At 43.5% G+C, this 27,439-nt stretch overlaps 1 protein-coding gene across 5 annotated transcripts in view; it reads left to right on the top strand.

The window, feature by feature from the left end:
- The first annotated feature begins 483 nt into the window (after positions 1-483).
- Positions 484-27,439, top strand: part of akt1 (v-akt murine thymoma viral oncogene homolog 1) — a 39,363-nt gene continuing 12,407 nt past the window's right edge. Inside the window, exons 1-8 of one of the 5 annotated variants that reach the window (XM_008323290.2) lie at positions 484-696; positions 5,726-5,841; positions 5,916-6,101; positions 23,347-23,475; positions 25,947-26,058; positions 26,375-26,501; positions 26,999-27,130; positions 27,286-27,351. In XM_008323290.2, the coding sequence (XP_008321512.1) occupies positions 6,056-6,101; positions 23,347-23,475; positions 25,947-26,058; positions 26,375-26,501; positions 26,999-27,130; positions 27,286-27,351 (612 nt within the window). In that variant the 5' untranslated portion in view covers positions 484-696; positions 5,726-5,841; positions 5,916-6,055. Of the gene's footprint in view, positions 756-5,725; positions 5,842-5,915; positions 6,102-23,346; positions 23,476-25,946; positions 26,059-26,374; positions 26,502-26,998; positions 27,131-27,285; positions 27,352-27,439 lie in introns of all 5 variants that reach the window. The other 4 variants (XM_008323214.2, XM_008323141.2, XM_008323063.2 and 1 more) reach the window with 4 other exon arrangements.

The raw sequence follows: 27,439 nt of genomic DNA, 5'->3' as shown, positions 1-27,439 counted from the left end.
TAGATAGTAGGTAGGTAGAGTGGGTGCAGTGAAACGAGTGTCTTTTTAAATATCAGTTCTATATCTGTACCGATTTCTTTTTATGAAGTGATGACGTGTGGAACATTTATTAGACTTGATCCAACATTTAAAACAAAACATCCGCTTGTTTTAAATTCGATCCGAGTACAGTTTGTAAAAAAAAATAAAATAAAAATATGTAGTTGGCAGTGAGCCTGGTCTGCATAATATTATCTTTATTATTGTTGTATTTGTTTTTGTTGTTGGCTGGTGGTGGGGGTACTTACTGGGGGTGGGGAGGGGGATCCCTTTTCACAAGAAGCCCCCGCGGGTCCCGGGACTCTATTATGAGCTGAGATAAAACAGCGCTGAGTTCAACAGGGTCGGTTAGAAAAAGCGCCTGTATAAAAACACTGCGGGGTGACGTTCTTGTTTTTTTTTTTTTTCAATGGGAGAGTGTGACTCACTCACATACACTCTCTAACAGTTTGTGTCGGTCGGCGCTAGGACCCGGGAGAGCAGGCTGCCACAGAGGCATTGCAGACTGCGCGTTTGGGAGGTGTAGTGGAAGAAAGGCAAGAGAAACGGAGTAAATGAGAGCACTTTTGTCCAGATTGTTGAAGGACTTATCAACTTAATATACCGCCGAAACTGCTCCCTATAATGAGACGGACACACTGTTGAATTCCTGCGCAGGTAAAAACGCCCGCGTTCCCTTCGCATGGTTAACTACCAGAGGTCGACAGCTAGACAGGGTAGGTCCCCATTGTACTTACATGGGATGCGGTTATTCTCACCCAGTCTGTCCTGCTAGGCCCCATATCCTCTTCGTCGCTTCATGAAAACCTAAAACGAGCTTCGTTTCTCACTTCTCTCCGCCTAGGAAGTTTTCCTCTGGCCAGTGACTTGTAAAAAAGAAGCTCCAGTAGGGCATAATAAGGCGCCGCCGTGTGTTATTTTCCTTTTTTTTTTTTTTTACTTCTTGCCTACAAAACAACAGCACGTCTCCCTCTCTGTGTCTGTGTGTAGACGTTAACCATTCATTTTTGACAATGACCACTTTGGAGACACAGCCCTCAGGCTGTAATATCTGCAGTCCTGCTCACTTTTTAACGACCAGAAAGTGCTTCTCACTCGTATTCCGTGAAGCAGGAGGTAAATGAAAACAAATGAGCTCAGACAGGGAGCTCTCCATTCATTGTTGTGACCCACCACTGCGTTTGTTTACTCATTTGAGCCTGAGATATTAATTGCAAGAACCACTCGCCTGCTCGAGCCTGTTGCTGTTGTGGTGCGTTCACAGACACACATGTAAAGTCTTACATTATTTTTTATTGTAACTCTTTACAATGGGTTTCCCATTGGAATTTTATTGGTATTGGACTTGCACTTTCACTTGTTTTTTTTCAGAATTTTTTTTCTCTCTCCTCTCCCTCCTCTCTGTGGGTTACTATTTTCTCTCCTGACTGTTCTCATTCCCACTGCAGTGATGTCACTCGTGCATTTCTGTACATGTTAAGTGCAGTGGTTTTTCAAATGTGGCTTTTATTTTCCTAGAAATCTTATCAAACTGGCTGCCTGTGACGTAAAGCACGTCGGCGGGGAGCCCAGATGAGAAAGTTCACCCTGTAGACGCGCATCTCACCGGCACCAGGCCTCATGGATGTGCAAGATTTAGTGTCTCCACTTGAGATAGTGCCCCCCTCCCCCTCGTGTGAAGTCATGGTATTGTTCCGTCTGCATGGACTGTATGGAACGAGAACATTGTCCCCAGGCATGTTTGTACTGGTTCCGCCTTTAGTGTCAAAAGTGTTTTTTTATTGGTCATGAGACTGCCTGTGTACTGTTGGTGTATGTGCGTACGCAGGGGGGTTAACCATGTGACCCAGAGAAGACGCAACAAGCTGGCATAGTGATGCAGCCACTATCTGCTTGTCTGTCCCGTCTTGTATTTAGCAAAATACCAGTCACCTCCCACCCAATCCCCTCGCAGCTCCATTGACGTAAGTGTGCCACCAGTTGCATGCAGAATCTCAGGAATGCTGTTTGAAATTTGTACGCAGACAGACCTACGTCGACTGCCGCCCCTCCTTCTCGTCTGTCGACCTCTGCCACAGGGCTTTTAATGTATTGTCTGGAGAAAAGGAAAATTCCCTTTTTTTTCTCCTTTTTTTTTTTTTTTAAATGAAGGCAGCACCAACTGTCTGCATCACATTAGTGGTCGACCCTCCTGTGGTCCACGTCCTGGTGCACTGAGTAAAATGTATTAATATATAAAAAAAGAGTTTTATATTTCTTTACAAATGGAAGAAATAAAATCTAAATATTATTTCACTGATGCTTTTCATGTGGATACGATCAAAACAAACCCAGTGTTATTTACACCGGAGGCTTCTCTTTGTTGGCAGCCATATTAGATTATATTATATTAAATATATTTTTGATATTAGCAGACAGATTACAAAGTATTTTATTGCTAACTGGAGGCTAATATATATACGATTGACTGTACGCCCCAATATTATTTATCTTTCAGATCAAATCTTTTTAATCGTCAACACTTCTAGTTAAATAATTTAACTGTTAACAAGTTAATTTGATTTTTCTTCAAACAACGAACTTGATCTTTTAACACTCGTGAGTCTGAAGTTCCCTGTTTGTCAAATACATTTACATGTATTGTTATGTTGTGCTGCGTGTCCTCACTGGATTAAAGCGTCGCACCTTCATGGCTTCTCAGGGTCACACTCGCTGTGGCCTGTTTTTACTCACGATATTATTAATATCAGTGACGTGTTTTTCGGGGAAAAATGAAAGAGGAACTTGGCTCTTGGTGCGTAGTAGTTCTCAGTAGTACTGTCCGTTGTCTCATTGATAAAAATGCAAACTCAGTATGGCTTTAGAGACCGATTTCCGGCCAACTCCAGCTGGTCGGTTCTTGTTGTTGTTGTTTGTGTAGGTTTATGTCTGTGTTTGAATATTGTACTGCTGCTCCGCGGCCACCGGGTTGTTTACCTTCACAGCCGTTGAAAAGAAAGCAGAAACAATCCTGTATCTCTCTCTACGTACGGTGAAGGAAGTGTCGTGTTGTTGACCTGATTCTGTGCTTCCTGCCATAAACTCAGTGGGACTGTCTGTTCTGACCCACTCGCAGAAGGAGTGTGTGGTGTGTGTGGCATCCTTGCTGCATTGAACGGGGTGGAGTTTGGAGCCGCAGCCAGAAAGATGAATGATTGAAAGCTGCACCGACAGCAAGGCAGGCAGGGAGGCAGGGAGGCAGGGAGGCAGGGCCGGCAGGGCCGGCAGGGCCGGCAGGGCCGGCAGGGCCGGCAGGGCCGGCAGGGCCGGCAGGGCCGGCAGGGCCGGCAGGGCCGGCAGGGCCGGCAGGGCCGGCAGGCCCGGCAGGCGGTGGCCTAAAGGCCTCAGGACCATGTGACCTGCTGTCAGGGTACTGGGTTCATTCAGTGGCTGCTGGCTGCAGCGCTGGCAGCAGCCCAGCTTTTCCACACTGGCCGCAGTAGCAACAGGTCGCTCCCATTAAAACAGCGGCGCTCTGTTGTGGCTCCAGAGCCGGTCTTGTGCATGTGTTGCTTTTTTGGCTGCGGTGTGTGTGCGCTTAGGTCTGTTTGTGTGATGTTTCCCGATGTGTATATACAGTGTGCGTGCCTGTGTCACAGAGTACACACCAAGATTCCAAAAGGATCCAACGGTTTGTGTGATCCTGACTTTGAATTGCACTCAGTGTGCTCTTTTTTTCCTCCCCAGATCCTTCTTTGGTTCGACTAACGCTGACTTTGTGACACAAACCCAGAGCAATAAACAAAAACACGGAGGAAAATAAACCTCCGACTTATAAACTCGCTTCTTCTCGTCAAAGGCTCTGGGCAGAAAAGCAGTAAAAGATGTGTTGATCACACATTCACACACAGATGTACTGAAGCCTGAAGCCCTGCTGATATGACTCGTCAATAGTCATATCAACTTCCTGTTGTTCTCCCTACTGGCAAGTTGGACGGGGTCACTCAAACAGTGCTCTCTTTTGATGGCTTTACTCTGACGGAGCAGCAGCAGCAGGAAAATTGATTTCAGTCCGCGGTCAGAGATTGACTGCCGCCGCTTTGGCGTTTGTGTGAACAAGCGTGGCGATTGACCATCCTTTTGCTCCTGTCCTGCTCTCGAAGCCGTGTTTTAAAATGGTAAAGAAGGGCAGAATTAATGGAAAAGTCAAGTGCGGTAATCACGGCAGCCAGCAGGGTTTTTGGTTTATCAGAAGACTCTCCGTCTAGTTTGATCTTGTCCCTTGTCACTCGTCGTCCACACACATCTTTATGCTTGAGTTCAAATGTATGAGCCGTGTTCCTGTCAGACACTTTCGCATGTTTACTATCTCACTGTTTCAGTGGCTGTGGTGTTGTTTGTTTTGACTGACATGGAAGTTGTTTTTCTAGACAAACATCTCCGTGCCACTTTCACCCTGAGTCATGTGTGCGTTAAAACCGAAACGACCAAATGTAGCTACAGAGAAGAGAAGTGAATCTGCTTCTCATCAGTGGACTATAAATGTTGCAACATACAGTAGGTTAGTGTAAGTTGACTTTACTGAAAAGTTGTATCTGTACCTTGTATGCAGAGGGCCACATTTGTCTTATTGTCAAAAAATTATGATATTCTAGAAAATGTCATTTTTGAAGCTTAATATAAATAATGTATAGAAGTACGATTATATTTAATCGTATAATACGATATTCTAGAAAATGTAATTTAGCTTAATATAAATAATGTGTACAAGTACGATTATATTTAATCGTATAATAATTCAAAGGCAAAATAAATGGTTACTGACATTTCGTTGTGGGCCAGTAGAGGCCCTCGGCCCTTGAGTTTGAGACCCTGATCTACATACATTAGAAAAGTTACTACACTGTGTATTTTTTTGTTTTTGTTTGGTTTGCTTCCACACAACTCATGAGAGTCATTCTGCCAGCAAAGGTCAACAATTACGCAAGCCAAATGGTGTTAGCATAGTTAGCTTAGCCTAGTCTGGCTTGAAATACTGACTTGTATGCAATAAATATAAAGTAATAATTTTATTTTAAGATTTAATCTTGGGAGCTGGTCTGAGTTAGCTGATGTTGTGAAACCCAATTGTATTTACTGTTTTGTTTTCAGTGATGAGAAGTGAAAAACTAGCGGCAAAATATTGAGGCCACTTCTATTTGCATTCACTGTTAAGCGAGTTCAAGTTTGCCACTAGATGCTGCTTAGAAATCTTGATGAAATCAAATAATATTTAATGAAATTCTAGTAGTATTTAGTCGGAAAATAATATATTGAAAAACTATTTTCATCTTAAGGTCACTTTCCAGCTACGTTTATACAGTAGTGTATGTAGAAGATGTGCCTTAGCAGATGAAGCATCTGGACATTTACTTTATGGAATAAACAGGGAAAGAAAAAAGAAAAAAAGAGGAAGACACATGGTAACAAAATCGACTAGGAAGTATTTTTAAAACAAATATGACACGAGATATCCTCCAATGCAAAGGTTTTGAAATGGCAAAGTCCACCGTCGTACACATTGTTTATGGGAGTTGTGCTGTTCTCATCATTAAAAAATGTCCAGCATGGAATTTTCCAAATACGACAGACGTTCTCATAAATTCCACCAAAAAAAAAAAAAAAACCCACGGTCGCACACAGACATTTGAACCTTTCTCTGGTGCAGGTTCCACATGTGAAAGGGTCTGCACTAAAGTTTAAGCATGTCCTCGACTATCCTGGCTACAAAGCACAAGGGTCTTCTCCGTTCTCCCAGAGATACTCTACTATGTTGACCTGAAGGTTAATATTCAGACAAGTGGAAAAATTCCTTCACCTGAATACAAGGCTAATTTTTACTCGTCTTCAACTAATAGGTAACCAACATTGAAAAGTCGGCTATAAACCCCAGGACCTCGGCTCCAGGCTCCTGCACAGGGCTGCGAGAAGGACACTTGAGAAAGAAGGCTGCATCTCCTCCTGTGGGAAACCTGGATCCTCAACCCTGCCCACCAACATGACCAATGTGGTGATCGTCAAGGAGGGATGGCTGCATAAAAGAGGTACGAACAGTTCAACTAGATCTTTCCTTAAAAACTCCAGTCAACCCCTTTGTCACGGACCGGCGGTGTGGCGGATAAATAGATCTAAATGAAATGCTACGACTAACCTCAAAACTGCTATTTTCTAACTATAATAAAACGCTTGTTTTTTGTTCATTTTGCTAGCTTGCGGGTGTCAGTTTAGCGGTAATGTATTATTTGTTACCGGCCGCAGACGTCCCTTTAAGAAGGTAACCGATGTAAGTAAAACGTGATCTTGCCTCGGTCACAATATTAAGTCATAGACAGATGTGGCAAAGAGAATCTGGTAATTTTTCAAAATAAAATGTCGGAAATGGAAGTTTTGCATTTTTACTGTGCGGACCAGTACCAATTGACACACGGGCCGGTGCTGGTCCGGGGTTTAGGGACCAGTGGTATAAAGTATAAACATAATTTTTTTTTTTCAATATAAAAACGACTGAGCTATGTAGAAAAGCAAATGTTGATTGTAGAACTCTGGTGATACTGAAGCTGCAGAAATGGCTCCGTCAGTGACGTGAGCGAGATGACCAATCACCGGCTAATGTTTTTCCAAACTGGCCAAGATCTAATATAAAGAGACTTCCAGTTCTAATCCCCAGTGGGCCCCATTTAGCCACTCTGACAGTGCGGCTGTGTGCTGTGTCTCTGTATCGGGCGTGAGTCCTGTTGTTTGGACGAAGAGGCATTCCTCACATACCTGCTGGCTTTGAACAGCTTTGTGCGTTCATACTGGCTCTGCCGTCAAACTGCGGCTGCCTCAGCGAGCGCACTCCACCACCGTCACCACCAGGGGCAAAAAAGGATCAGGAATTTGTCCAAAAAACACTCAAGGATCCCGGGCACATTGCCAGGGAACCGGGCTTCTTACTGGAAGAGTGGAAAGACCGACTCCGACATGGGGATAAGGTGATGCGAGCAGGTCACCTGGAGAGTTCAGAGTGAACAGAGCGCTGCTGTGGCCCGTTAGCCTCCCCCCCAGACCCCACCTCCCCTTCCTCAAGACTCTGGCTAAAGGCAAAACAGGCTGTCGTGTTACACAAGGGTCGGCCTGGTTCGGCTCAATCCGTTCTACAAAGACACACCCTGGTCAGTCCCGTGAGTCTGTGGGCCTTGTAACAGTGAAGCAAAATCTCTGTGACGTAAAAAAAAACTTTTTAGAAACATTTTGCTATAGTTGAAGTCTGATCTGGCCTCCAAACAGTTTCAGGAAGAACGTCTTATTCTGGCCTGGAAAAACCAAAATAATGTCAAATATCTATATATGACATGTAAAAACATAAAAATGGTATAGAATATTTCCAAACCAGACTGCAAAGTGCGAAATGAGCATGTGCGAAACCAGACGTGGTATTGGTGAAAGTAATGGGGATTAAAAGTTTGAGCGAAAATCTGTATTTGTTTTTATGGATTTACGTCTGAATTAGTTTGTTTGGAATGGAAGCCTGCCATCTAGAGGCGGATTAGTTAACGCTCGTGAGTTGAAGAGCTGATGCTCATTACTTTAACGCAAATGTAGAGTAAAACTATTGACGCAGCACAAGTGCCAGTGTGAAAACAGCAATTGTTCCAGTTTTTCGTACACTCTCCTTCACGCAAACACAATGTAAAAAGTCGTGAAATGGAAAAGAATTGATGTGATTGAGTGAAGAAAAAAAATCTTTAAGTATTTGTTCATTTTTAACACTGTGGTGGACATTGGTGAACTGAACACATAATGTGTGCATGTGGTCGTCGTTCAGCCGTCAGAGCCTTTTGTCAGAGGAGCGGACAGGTGTCAACAAGGTTGAGCGAGGACTTGATTGTTCTCACTGTGCAGAGAGCACAGTTAAGATAATTGGAATAATAACGAGGACGGGGTTAACGCCACAGTCGAGTGTTCCACGCCTGTGAAGCAGGTCAGAGTGGAGTGGATTTGCCATCATTTGAGGAAAATTAAATTGATAATTCACACATCAACGCCACCTGGGATGTGAATGTCACAGTGTTTATTCAACAAACTAAACTGGGTTAGCAGCAGAAGGTTTTTTCTTTATCGTAAACATATCTTAACTAGGGATGGCTCAGTACAAGTTTTTCATGTCTGATGATACCGATACTGCAACTTGGAGTATCAGCCAATACCAATATCGATACCTTCTTTTCTCCTCTAGCATGCCTTTCTTTAGCGCATGCCATGCATAGTTGAGTTGAGCGTTTGGGCTAAGGTAAAAAAACCAGCAGGTCCTCAGTGCAGTTTTCATACGTCATAGTTCCTGATGAAGTTCAGAGAGGCTAAATGTAATGATGTTAAGTGGGAAGACATCAGTTCTGGTTGGTTATTAATTTAAAAAAATGGAAAAGTCATATTGGTGGTTGGTTTGTTCTGTTTGTGCTCTGAACTGTTTTGACTTATTTCTTATGAGAAGCCTTCAATTTATGATCAATTGTTTCTTAAGTCATCATGTTATCCTCAGTCATGGTTCGTCTTTTTTTTGTTTGTTTTTTGTTTTGGCCTCACAGCGGGATTGTGTAAAAGGATGACGTGACAATTGTGTGTAATATACAACTAAAACAGTAGTGAAACATTGACTGATGGAAAATCAATCTGTGCGACTTCCACACACACACACACCTACAGTGGACATCCTAGATACGACCTTCCCGAAAAAATACGAAAAAAAAACATATTCCATGTTACGAGTCTGCAACTGTGGTAAGATTTTGCTCCAAGGATACAAGGAAATATCTAGTTATCAGTGCTCAACTGAGTCCAATTTTTCTAAAAAGGATACAAGGAAATATCTAGTTACCAGTGCTCAACTGAGTCCAATTTTTCTAACCAAATTTGTGGCCCCGACATTTTGTCACTCTCGCTCACTGTCCCTCACATTTTACCTGTTACTTTCTTTCTCTCTCTCTCTCTCTCTCTCCCTCTCTCTATCATCTAAATCCAGTCCTCACTCCAGTCCTTCTCCTACCTTAGCGACCCCGACACCCTGTCACGCTGTCTCGTTCACTGTCCCTCACTGGGTTATTTCACCCATTTTTATAACAATAATATAGAATGTTTTTCTTAATTATTATCATTTTATATATTCAATATATTTGTTTTATATTATATGTTTTGATGTTTAGATGGGGGGGTTAATAGTATATTTAGTATATTTCTGTAGGGGCTTGAACAAATGAATTGGTTTTTAGTTTTTTTCAATGCGAAAAAGTCAGATCTAGAGACGCGTGGATCGAGACGCCAGAGCTGTCGTAGAACGGATCAGACTCTGACTATCTGGGGAGTCTACTGTACATGGATGGCCAGCAGTGATAGTCCTCTGGTTTTTGATGTACACGCACACACACACACACACACCGTACACACTAAACAAACAACCCTTCAGGAATAGTGAGTTGGCATGCTGTCGCAGCTCAGCAGCTGTGCCCTGTGAAATGTCACCCAGAGACGGGGTGTTTTGATTGGAGGGCGTCCGCCTGCCTCCTTGACAGGAAGGCTTTTAGTGTCGCGTCACTGTCACACCGTCTTTGCCCTAGAGTCTCGGCACAGAAGGTGAACCTGCAGTAGCCTTGTCTCTCTGTCCATCACCTGAGCCCGGCAGCCCCCACTCACTGCTGTCCTTCCACGTTGAACCATAGAAGTGCACTGTGTGTGTGTGTGTGTGTGTGTCAGTCTGTTTGTCTGTGTGTGTGTGGTGGCGTTGGCGCCACCCAAGTGAGTCACATCACCATGTGGGCGTAATAATAAACGGCTTATACTGCTTCCAAGTGTGTTCAGCATACTCATTACTCCCATGTGTGCACTCAAAACACTAATTTAACAGTTTATAAAGGATGGCCCTCCATATTTCCGCGGACTTCGTCTTCCCTTCACAACATGACTTGAGAAAAACAGCTGAAACCTGCTGTGTTTTCTTTTCTTTTTTTTGAGAAGCTGCTAACTGAGGCCTGCAGCTCTGGTGTCAGCTAAACCCTTCCACGCCACTCACGGCTGCTTATTTGATTTCCGAGCGCACGTAAAACCTCTGCAGAGACTCGTGAAGTGAGACCGGACCGAGGCTTGTTGTGCCGTGGTGACCTGTAAACGCTGCTGAAGAGCAAATTTGTCGTTAAAGCTGCAGGTTCTCGGCCCCTGTTTCTGCTCTGTCCGTTTGGTCCAGACAGGCTGCGCTGGGTGAAATGATGTCACCGTGACGGACGCACCTTCATATTTTCTTCTTAAGTCTTGTGCTGCAGTAATGTGTCTGGTTAGTGGAAAGTGTCTGGGCTGCATCATTGTTGTTGACTATTATCTACATGATGTGGTTTGCACATTTGGACAAAAGCAGTAGAGTGTGTGTGTGTCTGCATATTATTTTCCCGTTGGGAATTCTTGAAGGATTAATAAAATTCTATCTACCCACCCATCTATCCGGTGGACTCCCTAGATACGAGTTTAATCCGTTCCACGTCAGCACTGGTCTCTCGATCCACTCGTATCTAGATCGAATTTTCCCCCTTAAAAACAACCAATTATTTCGTTCCAGCCCCCCCGAAATCTATTTCCCCCCCATCTAAACATCTAAACATCAAAAACATAAATATAAACAAATATATTGATAATATAAAATAATAATACTTAAGAAAACATTTTATATTTATGTTATTTAAATGGTGGCGCTTTGGCCCAGAGGCATTGGTGTGGAACCCCAGGGTTCACCCCCTGGGCAAGTTCGAATCCCGGTTAGGGCGGTTGGTACCTTCCAGTGGACTCACCACCTGCAGGGGATTTTCAAGTTCAGGAAATTGGAACTCGGTCGAGCCCTCGTAACTGGACGTTTCCTCGTTTCAGGATCAAAATCTTGCCATAGTTGCAGATTCGTAACATGGAATACTCGACCTTTGGGAAGCTCGTAACTATGGTGTCCACCGTATACACATCTGGACATGTAAGTGTGATGTACAGTGTGAAGCACAGCCTTACGCACACAGACCACACTGCAAACCCGGCTCTGCATAAACGCTGCAGCTTTGTTGTTACTATCACAACCAGTTGTTATGTGTCCCCGAATGATACTTCCCTTTTAGGTCCTCCACTGCGCACCCACACACTTCAAATGTGCCTACGGCCTCTAGTGGCCACAGAGACCGAGCAGCATGTTATTTCTTTTCGCAAGTGTGTTTTTCCAAAAGTTTCCATCAAAGCCATAGCATCATCCAACATCAAAGAGGCAGATTGTGGGTTCCCGAGTTTCCAGGGAAGCGCTGCGGCCAAGAACCTAGTGAGGCTCGACCAGAACAGCGCTCACTTGTCCTCTCCTCTTCCCTGGCCCTTGTTTGTTTGACTCATTTGCTCCCTGACAAGTATAAAGAGCCGGCCCCCTCGTTAGGCTAACGAAGGCCACAACAACTGTTGGATTTAGGTAGCACGCTCAGCTGGCTCTGACTCGTGTGAAGAGGGGTGGGCTAAGAGAGGCAGGGGAGGAAGTGGAGAACAGAGCACAAGAGATAGTGAAGAAAATGAAAGGGGGCGGGGGGGCAGTGGCAGAGAGAGAGAGAGAGAGAGAGAGACAGAGGTTGAGCAGCTACTCCGTGATATTCCCAGAACATTGCTCGTTGACCTACTTGGCCTCGGTGAGGTGAACGGATCCTGTCTGTAACACCGACCCACTCTTGGTTCAGTTTGGAGGCTACGGGTCGATTTGCTCCTTGGCCGCTCGTGCGTCTGAAGGACAACCATGTGCTGCTTCTTCAAGCGAGACGTCGTTGCTGGTCCAGCAAAGTGCATGAGGCAGGGTAGCCATGAGGGAGGGGGGAGGGGGATGAGGGGGCAGCATGTTTTTGTAAAACAAGATGGAACATTTTCTTCATATTTTGAATATCGGTACAATGTGCGTCTGGTGAACAGGCCTTCGACATCCCAGCCAGTGTTTTTTTTTTTTTGTTTTTTGTTTTGCATTCGTACGTGTTTCTTCTTCAAGTCGGGCTGGCGTGGTGTTTCCTGTTCTCACAGAAACAGGCCCACCTGATTAAAAATATCTCATGTTTCTGCCATGCTAAATGTCCAGGACTTCAGAACTTTGACTTGCTGCCAGCTCTGCTGCTACGCTCGCCCGGGCCTCTACACATCCCCTCATTATGGTAGTCATGGGCCACACACTGCCACAATACACAAAGACCTTAACTTACACAGGCGCACACACACACATACACACATGCTGTGTAGCTGGGTCAGTGACACGTCCCGTTTGCTGATGATTTCACTTGCAGTGTCAAGCTTTTCACAAGACAACAAGTCTGAGGTGTAAACAAAGTGACTAAATCCTCTTAGAGCGGCGGACCGGTAATAACGCGTCATCGTTGAAGGATCATTAAACTTTCTAAATAAAACATGTTACTTTTTTGAAAAAAGTAAATAAATAAAAATGAGGCACATTTTTTCTACTGCGGCCCGCTACCAAATGTCCTGTGGACCGGCACTGGTCCCCGGACCGGGGTTTGGGTCCGGGGTCATTGTCATTTATTACAATTTCACTTGGGATGTTTGTAAAGAAGCTAATGGGAAATATATTTATATTCATATTGGCTTTTAAAAATCCAAAGTCGACATACGTCTGAATACTGCAGACGTATGTCATGTTAGGTTTTTTTTTAAATGCTTTTATAACATTGTACGAACGTCAGTTCCTTTCAGGCGTCCAGCCCGATATTTGCCTCAAAGGGAATGAATACGTGTCATAAAACTGCCATCTTTAAAAACCCTGTAGGAATCTTTTAAGTTTGTTGTCACCCTTTAACCTGTTATTTTGTGATTACAGACACTTGTTATTCCAGAGGTATACTTAAAGAAAGTATCTTCTTTTTCTTTTTTTTTAATTGGACAACTTCACGTACTCACTAGGCAGTGGAAGAAAACAGCGGTTCGTGTTTAGTTCTCTTCCCTTACCTTTATCTAATATATAATTACACAATTGATTGTATCGATTTCTTTATTAACAATTAACAGTCATATATCTGTGGCGTTGGTTCATATTTTGCTTTTTATTTCTTCTCTAGTGATTAGTTTTAGTAACCTGATGTTAAGAGGAACAGCATACAATTCAATTTTTACAAAAAAACCAAAACCCTCATTGTGCCTATAGTATCACAGTATATGGTAATATAACATACTGTCGTCCCTGTATTGTATCGCCATATTCTTCGACCAGTCTGTCGCAGGGCCACATACAGAGACAAACAACTACAGAAACTTACATTCACATCTATGGTCAATTTAGAGCATAGGTGTCAAACTCAAGGCCCGGGGGCCAAATGCGGCCCGCCAAGCCATTTTGTATGGCCCGCGGGAGCTTAAAAAGCATTTAATGAAGTCCATGCAGCAGAGTTTATCAACCTATGAAATTAATTTTTTTTTTTATTACACAGCAATGAACAATATTTGTAGCTTGAATAAGTAATAATCAATTGCAGATACATGTTTTAGTCTGTTATGGAGGAGCTACATCTATTCCAGACTCTATTCTGTTTGAATCAAAGTCTGAATGACTTTTATTTTAAAATATTGCCAGATTATTGTCAAAATAAATAATTTTTTTGAATGAAGTAAATTAGAATTTTTTTCATTTTTTTCACTGTGTCCCGCTGCGGGCTGGTACCAAAGGACCTATGGACTGGTACTGGTCCGCAAACCGGGGGTTGGGGACCCCTGATCTAGACAGTGTTCCGTTTAAAACCGACCCTTTAACAGGAACTGTGTTGCTGATGTGGCCCCCGGTGAAAATGAGTTTGACACCCCTGGTTTAGAGTCTCATCGACCTAATCCTCTACTGATCATGTTTTTGGGCTGCGGGAAGAAGCCGAGTAACCGGGGAAAAAAAAACTAAATGCATCCTGGAAATATTTTAAACATGACTGAAGATACGGATCACATATATTTTCAATGTTTATCTTTAGAAATCAAATCATCCAAACGTAACCATATAACAATTAAAGCGCATGTTTTAAACTAAAATAAGTTTTCAAGACAAATTAGAAGATAAGAAGGATTAGTGTCTGAGTTTGGTTTATGAACTTTTTTTACAGAGAAGATCACACCAGATAGTCCTATATTTTTGTACGGCAGTGAAAGTCGAAGTGCCAGACAGACACGGGAATACATCCCCCTGTCGGCAGGGTCCAGTGGCAGAGGGTGTCACACTGGGGAGCCAGGGCTCTGGCTGGGTGTCTGACCGTCAGCGCAGACCCCCCGCTCTGGGTAATGGGAAGCAGTCTTCCTGCTAAATGTGGTGGAGAGAAGTAAATTAGTGGGGTGCAGCTGTCGACAGGCAGGATGGCTGGCAGTGTCTTGGGGACCAGGAGGCTGATGAAGGTGGCACCTTCGCCGCTCCTCTCCTCTCACAACAAGCCTGCTGTGTGCTTACTTTGCTGTGCAGAGCCCGCCTGTTCGCCCACAACTGTGGTGTGCGCCAACTTTTCCACATCCCATCCTCTTCCTTTTTGTCTTCCTCGCTGTCTGTCCTCGCGTTCGTCTCCACTTAAATCCCACATTTCACCTTGTCTCCGTTAACTCCCCCGTGGCTGCCTTTACCAGCTCACCCCTCCCCTCTGCTTCCCCTGCTTCCAGCGCACGCTTCCCACCCACCACCCTGTTGCTAGGATAATGACCCCGCTGACAACCCAAACCCATGGCGGAAGCGGCTATGGACCAGCGAAAAGCCCCCAGTCTCCAACATCAATCACATCACTGGCACCTCTTGCCAGTTCAGGGAGGGCGGGGGAGACGGAGATGAAGGGGATGCTCAGCTGTCTGCAGACTGAGAGTTGACTGTTTTCTCAGATATGTCAAACATCCGCCACATCTTTGGTGCTTAACACCCCCCATTAAAAGTTTTATCATACTTTTTAGGTTGACGTCATTCCTAACAGTTGGAGACTCACAACCTCCAGAAAAAGAAAAAAAAAATTGTCGAGTTCAACCTCTGCTTGTTTTAGGGCGTCAGATCTTACGCCGGTCATTGGGAGTTCATTGGCACTAATTTGCTCTAAATAATGTGTGTTTATTTGTTTGTCATGCAGTAACCCAGTTAACTAATCCATAGACTGCTTGTTTACCCAGGGAGAGGGGGCAAATCTCGGCCCTAATGTGGCAAAGGGGGGGAACTTCCCACAGTGTCTCTATGGTAATCAGCAGGTGTCACTCACCACAGAGAAGAAGTGAGGGCTTTCTTATGAGCGTGAGAACGAAGGGCCAGCCTCCGTCGTGCTCCCCACCCCCACCCTCACCCCCTCAGCTTTTTTTCCCCTGACAGGGCAGCAGCAACAAGCACAGTGACAGAGAAAAAGAAAGAAGGATAAGGGTAAGAAACAGAGAGGGCTACTTTAGAGGCCCTTCCCGTAACCTGTTGATGCCGCTGCCAAAAGCTGGCAATACTGCCCTCTATCCAGCTGCGTGGAGGAGATGGGCAAACAAAAGAGGGGTGGCGAGGGGGTATTGGCTAAAAGACATTGGCTAAAGAAGCGTAAAAAGGGGGGAGAGACGGGTGATGTTCAGGACAGTATGAGCTGCTGCACTAGTCTGGTGTAAGCGGGAAGGCAGGTGTCAGGAGCGGGACATCACCCAGCTCGGTGCTCTGTGGGTCATGGCTGCGGACTGCGTGAGGCGGAGTTTGTGGTTGCTAGGGCTCGGTGGTGACCCCCACATCAGGGAGCCCCCCTCTCCTCTGGCGCACGGGCGGACTCTGGCTCATTGAGATGCAGGGCACAGGGTGGCAGTCCACAGCTGCAATCCACAGGCAGAGCGCGGCAGAAAAGGGCCAAAGGGTTGGGGAGGGGACGGCTGGAGAAAAATCCACAAAAGGCGCAGCCTGCCCCCCCCCCTTCCCGCTCTCACTTTGGAGTTCAGATCCTCTAATCCTCAACCTCCGCTAACCCCCCGCCCCCTCCCATCTCATTCTCCCCACTCAAACATACACACACAAGGTTTATGCAGATGCCACTGGCTGCCTTTTCCCCATCCCCGTGGTATGAATGGCCAGACGAGGATAAAACCCCACAGCAGCTTCCACAGGAAGTCCAACCACTGGGTGTGGGCACAGAGAGTCCATGTTCTGTCTGACCCGCTCGCTGTGTGTGTCCACCCACATGCAGAGTCAGGATGTACCCCCCGTGTATGTATGTGTTTTTACATTGGGTCTGGGGACTGCGGTAAAAGTGTCGTCCTCAAGATAACTGTAAAAATGTGGTTAAAGATGATGGGACACAACGGGAGCAGTGAGGGATGTTAGTTTGTCAGGACGTTACTCCCCCGTCCTCTCTCTGGAGGAGCTGCTGCATGATGAATGCTGTATGATGTGTGTTATTAAAAGCCAACAAACCACAGCAGCTGGGACCTCAAAATTCCTGTCCTTGTCACATAGAGACAGACGGAACAGGATGTTTCTCGGAAGCAGTCACCAACCTCTGTCACTCAGGGTACAAAGCATTCAACATTCCTTTTTTTTTTTTTCATTTAAACTGACCTCCCCGTTTAGCCTGCCTCGCTAGCCTTCACTCTAACAACTTGTTTGACTTGCAAATGACTTCTTTGTCACAAGAAAACATTAGTATAAACTGTGTTCCACTATGGTCCAGTTTATGGCACTGTTTTCTTTGAAACCTTCAAACGAGGAGCGGAGGATGTGTTCAGAACTGGGTTGGTTTTTTTTTTAAGTTTTGCATCAAAGACAAAAAAAAAGATACATTTAGTTTGGCTCAATGGTGTTTGGTCTGTTTACCTAGTGCTTACAATGACTGTCATCAATCAGCAGGACTGGACCAAAGAGCAATGACGACAGATTGTTGACGTTACTTAATCTGTTCCGCCATAAACTCCAATCTGGCACTGGATTCCAAATCAAATAATACTGTTAGACAATATATATATGATTTTTCTTTCTGTTTATCCGAGTGTCCGGCCGCCATGGTGTCTGTCCAGAAAAATTTTGGCCCACAGACAAATAAAGTTGACGTCAAGTTGACTTTTCAAAGTATAAAAGATCGGACAGATCCCTTAAGGTTTACAAAAAAAAAAATGGTTGACGGACTAAAGATACTCATTCTAGCCAACCAAGGATTTTGTTGATATTTACAGTTGACAGTTGACAGTTGACAGTTGCTGGTCTCTGCCGACACCTGTGCTGTCTCCCTGCTTTATAAATGGTCTTCACATTTCATGGTCAAATGTTGATAGTTGATAGTGAGTGGCTTCCTTTGGGTTTCCATCACTGGTCATAGGTCTCATTACGGGAGATTCATTATTCTCAAAGGTAACAATGACTGTCTCTGTCTCTGTGCAGTCTACATTGATGAGGTCTGCGTGGATGGGTTGCTCACCGTTTGTCCCATCCTTCCCCCGGTGTCGATTATTTGATGTTGTGACACAGCTCACCACTGCACACACAACAAAATGTGACCTCTGTTTTGAACACATCACCATGGGTGCAGTGGTGGCTTAGTGGTTAGTGTTCGAGTCCACCACCTGCCAAGTTACCACTGAGGTGCTCTGAGCAAGGCACACCTTGCCACGCTCACAGCACCTCAGTGGTAACTTGGCAGCTGATGGACTCGAACCTTAAGCCTTCCGGACCCAAGCCCACTTCCTTAACCACAACGCCACCGCTGCATAGTGAGATGTTTGTTTGTTGTGTGTTTGTGTGTATCTGTTCATTTTCAATACACAGATGATGGTAGGATAACACACCTGTGATCATTTCACTCCGTTTCTTTCGCATAGTTTCTCTCTTTTATACCAAACACGACGATTGTTCTGCTCTGTACAGCTGTGGTGGAACCTGTTCTCCCGCCACTGTGTGTTTGTGTTTGGTGTGTGTTTGTGTGTGTGTGTAGGGTATCAAGGGTGTGTCAGTGGTATGCTGGAGCTGTCCACACACACAGTGTCGTGCAGCAGTTGGCAAATAAAGATGAATTCTGTTGTGTTTGGCAGCGGTTCTCCGTTCATTATTTTCCACTTTGCCCAGCGCGCGTCCCAGACCTCAGCAGCTGCTTGTCATGTAAAGACACTCTATCAGGCCCCGACAGCTCCTCCAACACACACACACACACACACAGTTCTACATATGTGGAGAACATATGTAGTGATCTGTCTCACTACCACTCCACGCAGCACAACTATCTGCTCACTGTGTAGCTGTTCTTTCCCGTCCCCTCAAGTCTCATATCTCATCTGGCATCAAATCAGTCTTCCTGCTCTGCTGTTCTTCGCCTAATTTAGCTGAGTCGGGTCACATGTGTGCTGCCACGCTTGTACGCGTATCAGAAGGAGCTTAGGATCGGGGGCGCTCGGGTCGTGATGTGGATCTTGTCGTGGCGGCCTCGTCCATCTCCGGTCAACTCGGTCCTGACACCTAAAGGCGGGTGTAGGTCTTATCTTGGACGTGGTCCGTTTGTCTGTTTGCCTTGTTTCCTGTTTTGGAGAACATGTTGACATCAAAAGGGCTGGATTGACTGGAAGGTTGTGATAATGAAGTGACTAAAAAGCTGTGCTTCGTCAGCGGTCCGTGCGTTTTTCCTCACTGTCCGTGGTCCGTTCTTCAAAGAGTGAGAAGACGTAGAGAAATTCGGAGTACTATTTCTTTAAAATACCTCGTCTGTTTTATGTTAGGGTGAAGTCAACGGTAAAAACAAAAGCCATGCTGTCACTTTTACTTTCTGCTCTCATCAAACACCCTCACGTGGAAAGTAGAGGAGAATAAAATAGATAGAGGAAATTGTAAAGAGGATGCTGACAAGGGTCATCTTTGTTTCTTACTCCTTAAGTGCAGTCTGTTTGCGTGGGACGGCAGAGCTGCAGGACACACACACACACATACGCACACATGCACAAACACACAGGCAAACACACAAACACACACATACACACGACCGGATATGGCCACTTCCACCGCTGTCATGTGACCTGTTTGTGGTCATAGATGAGGAAGTTGCAGAGATCTCCTGTCTAGAAAGAACGTGCCCTAGTTAAGAATGTAGATTGCAGATGTTGGGTAACCTCTGTGTGGGTACTCTGAGCTGGAAGTGTGTCTGCGCGTGCTGCTGCTGTTACACTCTCTGTTACAGAGAGGAGCCGTTACATCCTGACAACGTTTACTTATGTAATTTATGAGAACGTAGATTTTTTTTAAATATATTTTATTTAATATTTCTAAATATATATTTACGTTCTCATAAATTACATATATTTTATTTAATATTTCTAAATATATTTTTATTTATATTTTTTTGCCTCCTACTGTGTGCTGTTGTGTCAGTAGATCTGACAGGAGACGCTCATGGCAACAACCAAACTAGATGTTCATTCAAACTGTTTTACACACAAACGTTTGGTTGTCTGATCAGGCAAAACACACACAAAAAAACCCCCAAACATCTGTCTTTATAATTTGAGATATATTTTTTTCGTTATTTTTGATTTTATTTTTTGATTTACTGCATTCCTTCTCACAACAAAACACAGCTCAGCCCCTAAACCAGGTACGAGGCTCATTGTGCCGTCCCTGCATTGTGCTCAGATTCCGTCCTTCGTTTGGTTGGCATGGAGTGTAGCTGAGGGATGTGGGTCAGCCAGAACCTGACCACAGAGGTAGTCACCAGCTGGGGCCTGGTTGAGCAAAACAAGGCTCCGAGTGCGGGACTCTGGAGAGCGTCTGGGCCACACAGCAAAAGGTTCAGGCAATTTGGTTGAAAAGACTGCTTGGGTTTAGAACCCAAAAAAAGAAAAAAGTATTATTTTATGTCTTTTTATTGTTGTATTTTTTTGTTTTTGTTTTGCTAATATACCTGTAACCACTATTGTACTGAGGTGATGTCACACCTGGAGGCCTATGAAAAACAACACTCTCCCACCCAACCCTCCCCAACACCCCCCCGATCCTCTTCAGATGAATGTGTGCACATATGGAGCTTAATTGATGCTAATGTTACTTTAGCTAAGATGTCTGTGTAGGTTCTCAGTCATCCAGGTCAATTTATCCAAAAATAGTTACATCGAGGGCAACTCGACTTCCAAGTAGTCGGTCAGAACTGAAGAAGCCTCTTGGATGAAAGGTCAATTGTCTTAAAAAGAAAAAAAACCTTCTCCGTCCAGTTGCCCTCGATGTAACTATTTTTGCGTACTTTAGCCTAGGTTTATAGTGTAAACAGTTCAACAGCCAAACAATCACTTTCAGCTTGTCCTTTTATCAGAGGCTGAGACAGTAGTTGACTTCCGTAATTATGTAAGTGGCGTCAAACCTGCAACCCTTTGTATCACTCAAGGCCCAAAATATGGTTTAGAATTTGCCTCGTGGGCCGGGTCAGTATTAAAAATAAAAATAAATAAATTTGTCCTATATTGATCCCATATTTGGGAAATTGTTATGTTTGCAGCAGATATGACACAGAAGGATTGACATCAGTCTTGTACCAGTGTTTGGTGGACCAGATTGTAAAGGCCATCGGGCCATATATGGCCCGCGGGCCGCAGTTTGCCCAGGTCTGCTCTAGCCGTTTAAAAATTATAAGTAAAAAATTATAAATGCTTGACATTAACACAGGCATGAGAGAGAGATTGACCAATCGTTCCATCACTTCGCTGTGAGTTTTACATCGCAGAAAGTTGAGTGATTTTCTCTCGTTTTTGACCAATCGTTCCATCACTACGCTGTGAGTTTTACATCCCAGAAAGTTGAGTGATTTTCTCTCGTTTTTTTATTAATATTTTCAAATATTCTCATGTGCCAAATTTAAATATGGACCAACAAAGAAGACATTAAATGGTCGTACGCACATGTTTTCTCTGGTGAAGTGAATGCTGTCTGCACTTTGCCAGTCAGAGTTATTCAGGTGCAGTGTAAACTTTGGTTTTTGGATTTAACAGCCAACTGCCCGCCTGGAATTTCACGAACAAAGTCTCTGCTTTATCCAGCTGCATCATGAGAACTACACTGAAGTGAGCGTGTTTATAGTTTACAACCACAAAGTCCACACGTTTAATTTGAACTCAGAAGTGTACATACATGTTAGCTGTAAAACAATCACGATTAGTCATGATGGAGCGGAGATTAATCAACGTTTCACAAAAAAAAAAAAAATTAGATTGATTATTGTTATATTGTGACAAGAAATGCATTTTTTCCTTTTTATTATGTATTTATATTATATATTAGGGACATCAATTTTAAAATTTAAAATATAACTATTTTTAAAAAAAAATGTAAGTTGGAAAAAACCCAACTTGCTGTACAGCTGACTCTTTGTCAAAGTGTTTTCATAAGTTATTAGTATGTGAAAGAGTACAACAGCACCTCTCCAACGTACAGACACACACACACACACACACACACACACTTCTGTGTCGGAGGAAATAGAGCAATTAAGGACAGCTTGCCACGGCTCTGCATGGGGTTAATATGCAGCTCCGTGATTAAAAATAAATTACATTTTTCCTGTATAAATATTCAGTCTCTGCTGTGTGCCACTGCCTTGTTATGGTATGTAAGCTGTTTTTTTTTTTTCCCCCGTCTGCGCAACATCTGGCGCAACGTTTCCTGAAGCATCACCGAAATAAATTGAGTTTTGTCTGCCCTGCGAGTGTTTCGTTTGTGTGATGTGAGTGTGTCTGAGTGAATGGGACGGACACGCATGGCTGGAGGTTATGGGTTTTCTTGGAAATGTGCAAGATTTTGTTGGACGAACGTATGAGCGACTAAATCTACATTTGTGGGATTTAGAAGACGATGTCGCCTCTCGTGTGTGACGTGAGTGACAGGAGTTTAAAAAATTAAATAATCCGGGAGGTGCTTTAGAATCTAAAATTAGAAAAAAAATACACTGACCCTGACTGGTAATTCTGTGAAGATATGGAATTCCTTTTTCACATATATTAATCGCACAAGATGTCCGATTACTGAAAACCTAGCAAATCTTTGTTTACTTTTTCGTATTTAATATTTTATTTATTTATGTATTCTTATTTTGTATTTTTCTATTATTTAATTATATATTTTTTATTTCTTGCATTGTTTAGTTAAAACATGTCAGTATTTTAGTATGTAAGTTTATTTTTTATCTGTATATGTTATGTTATGTTATTCTTGTGGTTGTTTAACTTTATATCTGTATGAACAAATGTGTGTATTTGGGTGGATGTGGTGTGTTTGTTGTTATGTAGGGCTATATATATTTTCTATTTTTCTTCTATATCTTGGTCAAAGCTCGGACCTGCGGTTGTTTTTCCTTTCTATGAGAGTTACTGTTATTTTTTTTATTTTTTAAAGTTAATTTTAAAGTTATTTTGGAAAATATACACTGTATTTTCTGGACTATAAGTCACTCTGGAGTATAAATCGCATCAAAATGTAAAATTTCACGTTTGTTATTTTTGCATTTGTCAGCAACTAGAGGGCGCTCTACAGCAGGCTTGTGTACATGTATCTGCTACTCTTGTACCACAGAAAATTTAAATGGTCGATATTCCACACTGACAGCCGCTAGAGGGCACTGGTGTGACTTATATTCCAGAGCGACTTATATATGTTTTTGTTTGTTGTTGTTTTTTTCTTCATTATGTATCTTTTAGTTGGTGCGACTTATACTCCGCAACGACTTATAGTCCAAAAAAATACGGTAATCTGGGTCAGTGGAACTGAACCAGCAGCTTTCAAGTCCACTACGCAAACTTTGGTTCTTGGTTGAGGAACAAGCAGTAATGATTCAGTGGCAGCTCTTACAGTGGACGTAAAACTTTCTGTCAATTAAATGTTCTTTTCCACATACATTTTTAATTAGGATCGTCATGTTTTAACCTCTGCTCACCCCGATTGGTAGAAGTTGTACAGATGGTTTTGGATGTTTCCCAAGAGTCTAATTCTGAGTCTGAAAGTCTGACCGCTGGAAGGAGACAGACTCTTTGACAGAGAGGGTCCTGACTCCTGGTGAAATAACCATTTGTCCTGCCGCTGACCTACACTGGAGTAAAGACGGTGACAAGATGGTCATTTCAGGCAGCTCCAGTGAACTGCATTGTAATTAGTCTGCAGGAAATAGTTTTCACCTCCTGGAAACCAGAGCACACAGTAAAACAACAACACTCCCTTTTAAATTGCCAGGACACAGTGTAAACCAAACAATACTGCATTAGTCAGCCTGGGGGAGAAAGTTTTTCTTTTTTAATTACTGAGTCACTGTCTTAATATTTGACTCTCCTTTAAATTTTTTTCAGGAGAATACATCAAAACCTGGAGGCCGAGGTATTTCCTCCTGAAGAGTGATGGTACATTCATTGGCTACAAAGAGCGACCACAAGATGTCGACCAGCTGGAGACTCCTCTGAATAACTTCTCTGTTGCACGTGAGTATCTGCTTCAAAGAAAACACCACATCTTACTTTAAGTGTCTTTGCATAATTTTTTTTTATTTTATTTTTTTCATCTTATTTGTAAAAAAAAAAACATGTTGCTCTTATTTAATATAAATATATTACACATATTAAATAAGAGCAATATTTTAATAATATGAATATTAACAGAAATGTCAGAATTCTGCCGTTACATGACCTTAAAAAAACAGTTAAGTCATTTTACAACATACTTTTAAAATAATTTAAAAAATGACCTTTTTTAGTATTGAAGAAACCAGACAAACACTTCTAATAAATGGTAGAACTTTACCTACTTCTGTTTGTATCGGTTTCTTGCCACACGTAAGAGTTTTCTCACCAGGGATTCAACCAGGAAGTGGCTAAAGCTAAAATGCTAACATTTTGAGCGGACGCTAATAACTTTTACAGTTATTTGTCATCTACACCTAGATGACTTCAGAACCACAAAGGATTCTGTGGACGTTTCAATTTCTGAACATTCTAAATGTACAGCTCACATAAAACATACAGTCCAGCAAAGTAATAAGAGCCACTGGCCTTAAACTAGCATTAGCTGTTAGCTGTTGGACAACCAGGCATATGTGTTTTCTGTGCCATTTAAGATTTTGGATAAAGTATTTTTGTATTCCTAAGAGAAAATGGATTGGCTTCATGTTAAAAAAAACTTCAGAGATTTACATGCTTCAGTTTTGTCACAGTACGAACTACAGAGGAACACATTTAAACTTAGCCATGGTAGCATATACTGCTGCTGCTTTTCATTTTAAAAATATCTTCAAACAGCACTGTGACCAAAAAGGACAGTGTGTGTCGGACTTATTGAACATTTAAAATATACGCACGACGATTATGTTTCTACACTCGCACACACTTACGCAAACAGCTAGCGCAGGTGTCCCTAACTACCTGCCCCGCGGACCAACTAGATTTCAATGATGATTTGATCATCACATTTCCATGATGGAAAAACATCAACATGCAGAGCCTTCAACCCTCCAACAGGGTCGACGAAGTAAAATGACGTGCACTCACTGAATGTGTAGTTTGCTGCATCGCAAAAAAACTTCACAACACTGCACAGCCCATAAAATATATATGTGTATTTATAAGGTGTCCACTGAGTGACATGTTCGTAATGAGGAACATTCAGGTACCGTAGGAAATGTGAGAATCGTAAAAAGAGAAATAACATATAATGCATTTGAAAGGGTGTACTTGTATATAGGATATGCTATGTTATCATTACATTAGTCTCAAAATATTGTTGACAATATTATCGTTTAGCGACAATAGTTTGTGCTGCAATATACCGTACAATATATTGTGCTACAAAAGTTGACATCGACAACATTTGTCATCATCCCAGGCCTAGAAACCCATTCATGCTGGAATCACTTTGCGTGCGATCGTCCTTACTGACTGTCTGTCTGTGCACTAAGACCACCGCTCCAAAGCTTTCCTAGCTAAAGCACACGTATGCTAAATGTCTTCCTGCGCTAGTTGCTTGTCAGACTCTCACTCATGTAGCCTCAGCACTGGAAATGGCCGGGGCGACCCAGCGTGCTCCATCCTCACCCCACACAAAGTTGCTGTGATAAGCTGTGCAGATGACTGAACACAGCAATTAGACAGCACACTGTTTGTTTAACAAAACGTTTCCTCTCCGACACTCTTGAGTTATTGCGGTTATTAGCCGCCTGAGTTCGAGTGTTTATCTGGGTTGTGCTCCGAGGCGCTGCTTCCATCAGCAGTGTCGTTGGGTTCTCGTCAACGCCGCGACGAGAACCGCGGAGGGACACATGGCGTGTCGCTGCTGACGGAGCTGCTGCAGCTGGAATACGATTTCGCCCTGATGGAGCCATGTTGTAGCACAGTGGTGGTCCACTTCCTGGTCCTCCATCCATCAGACACAGGCCGTTTTGGTGTCACATTCTGACATTTTCGCTGACATGTTTCATTTGCGAACAGATGTTAATGCGAAGTAGGTGCAGATGGAAATCTCTGCTTTCAAAATTAATTTTTAAAGTGTTTTTTTTTTCTCTCTCTCTCAGTAGAGGCTTATTAGACATTTATCTGCCATGAAATTGCAGCGATAAATCACAGTGCAGTATTTAATCATTAAGCATTAATCAAATTAACAGATTTGGTGAGTTTTTTTTTTTCTTTAATGGTCACAGATTTGAAATCCTATAAATATCGGGGGTTTTTTTTTTTTTTTACAGCTGCAATGTTTTAAAGGTGACGACGGATGGAGGATCAGAGTTGTTTTCCTTCCACCAAAGTGCACCTGTTCTTCTCCAAATTGGCCGACAGTGTCTGTTAGGGTGGCGATAAAGATAAATGGCTATAACTGTGGCTCTCTCTCCCCCCGTCCTCCCTTACACACTGGCCCTTCTCTCTATCCCTTTTCCTGACCTCCCTCCCTCCCTGGCTGTGGTCAGAGTGCCAGCTGATGAAGACGGAACGGCCCAGGCCCAACACATTTATCATCCGCTGCCTGCAGTGGACCACTGTCATCGAGCGCACCTTCCACGTGGAGACCCCTGAGGAGAGGCAAGCACAGAGCACACGATACTATACGATACTTAGAGACTCAGAGAAGCCAAAAAAAAAACAAAACAACAACTGTGAATCAGAGAATTTACCCCCTGTTTAAACAGTTTACGGAGGTTCTGTCTTCATAACACGGAGGTTCATTTGCACCAACATACAGGAATATTAAATTATGAATTCACCAAAAACAGCCTAGTGGCTGTTGGCAGAGTTTACACGTGTAATTACCTTCCTGTTGATAAGAAGAACAATTATGTGATTAAGCTGTTCTTGGTACATGACGATGTAATTGTTCCTGCCGCCTGCGGTTCCTCAGGGAAGAATGGACCAAAGCCATCCAGGCTGTGGCCGAGGGTCTGCAGAAACAAGAGGAGGAGATGATGGACTCCTCTCCAGACCCGATGGACATGGAGGTCTACCTTACCAAACCCAGGCACAAAGTGGTACGAACAAGTCACTCCTCGCTGCGCACCTTCCCTGCCACTTCCAGTGATTGCCATAAAATATGCCTCTCTTTAAGGCCGACCATTAATCTTCTCTTTGACCCTTTGCTATTTCATTTAATTTGAAGTCCGACCCACCGAGCCCACCAAGCGCTTTCTTCTTTCCCGACCTCAGCCGCAGTTGGATTAGCAGCAGATAGCATGTCACCCAGGTTTCACAAACCTGCCTGTGTTCCCTAACGTGAACCTCGGATTAAATGTCCCTCACACGACCATTTCCAACATTCTCCTTAGCGCTAAGGTCAGAGGTTAACAGAGACATTACCACATATAGTCCAGCCCATTAAAAGAGGAAATTGTATAGCGAGGGAAATAGTGCCATAAATGCTTGTGAGTTGTTGTCATCTGGGAAGTGTATCCCTGTAGGTTTAGAGCGCACGTTGTTAACGCCTCTGTTTGTAACCAGAAGCCACTCTTCATTCCTTCTGGCCCCGCAGACTATGCACGACTTTGAATACCTCAAACTCCTGGGAAAAGGCACTTTTGGCAAAGTTATCCTGGTAAAGGAGAAGGCCACGGGACGCTACTACGCCATGAAGATCCTGAAGAAGGAAGTGATCGTAGCAAAAGTGAGTGGATGCCAGGGATTCGGGGAAAGACACAAGTGTGGGGGGGAGGGGGGGTGTGTGGGGGGGCTGGCTGTGACTGATAGCTAAATGGTTAGCCTTAGTGAGAGGTGTTCAAACACTCTGTGCCCTTTCTACTTCTTGTTCTTCTTCTCCAGGATGAAGTGGCGCACACACTCACAGAGAACCGAGTCCTCCAGAATTCAAAGCATCCGTTCCTGACAGTAAGGAGCCCAACTACAAACCTGAGCCAGGTTTTATTTTACCTCAGAAATCCCCAGGATATCCCTCCGTCTTTCCAGCAGCATCATA

The sequence above is a fragment of the Cynoglossus semilaevis genome, chromosome 1 (assembly GCF_000523025.1).
Source record: "Cynoglossus semilaevis isolate Cse_v1.0 chromosome 1, Cse_v1.0, whole genome shotgun sequence".
In the NCBI taxonomy this organism is placed as follows: Eukaryota; Metazoa; Chordata; class Actinopteri; order Pleuronectiformes; family Cynoglossidae; genus Cynoglossus; species Cynoglossus semilaevis.
The sequence above is the reverse complement of the archived record's forward strand: the minus strand, read 5'-3'. Positions and strand labels throughout refer to the sequence as shown.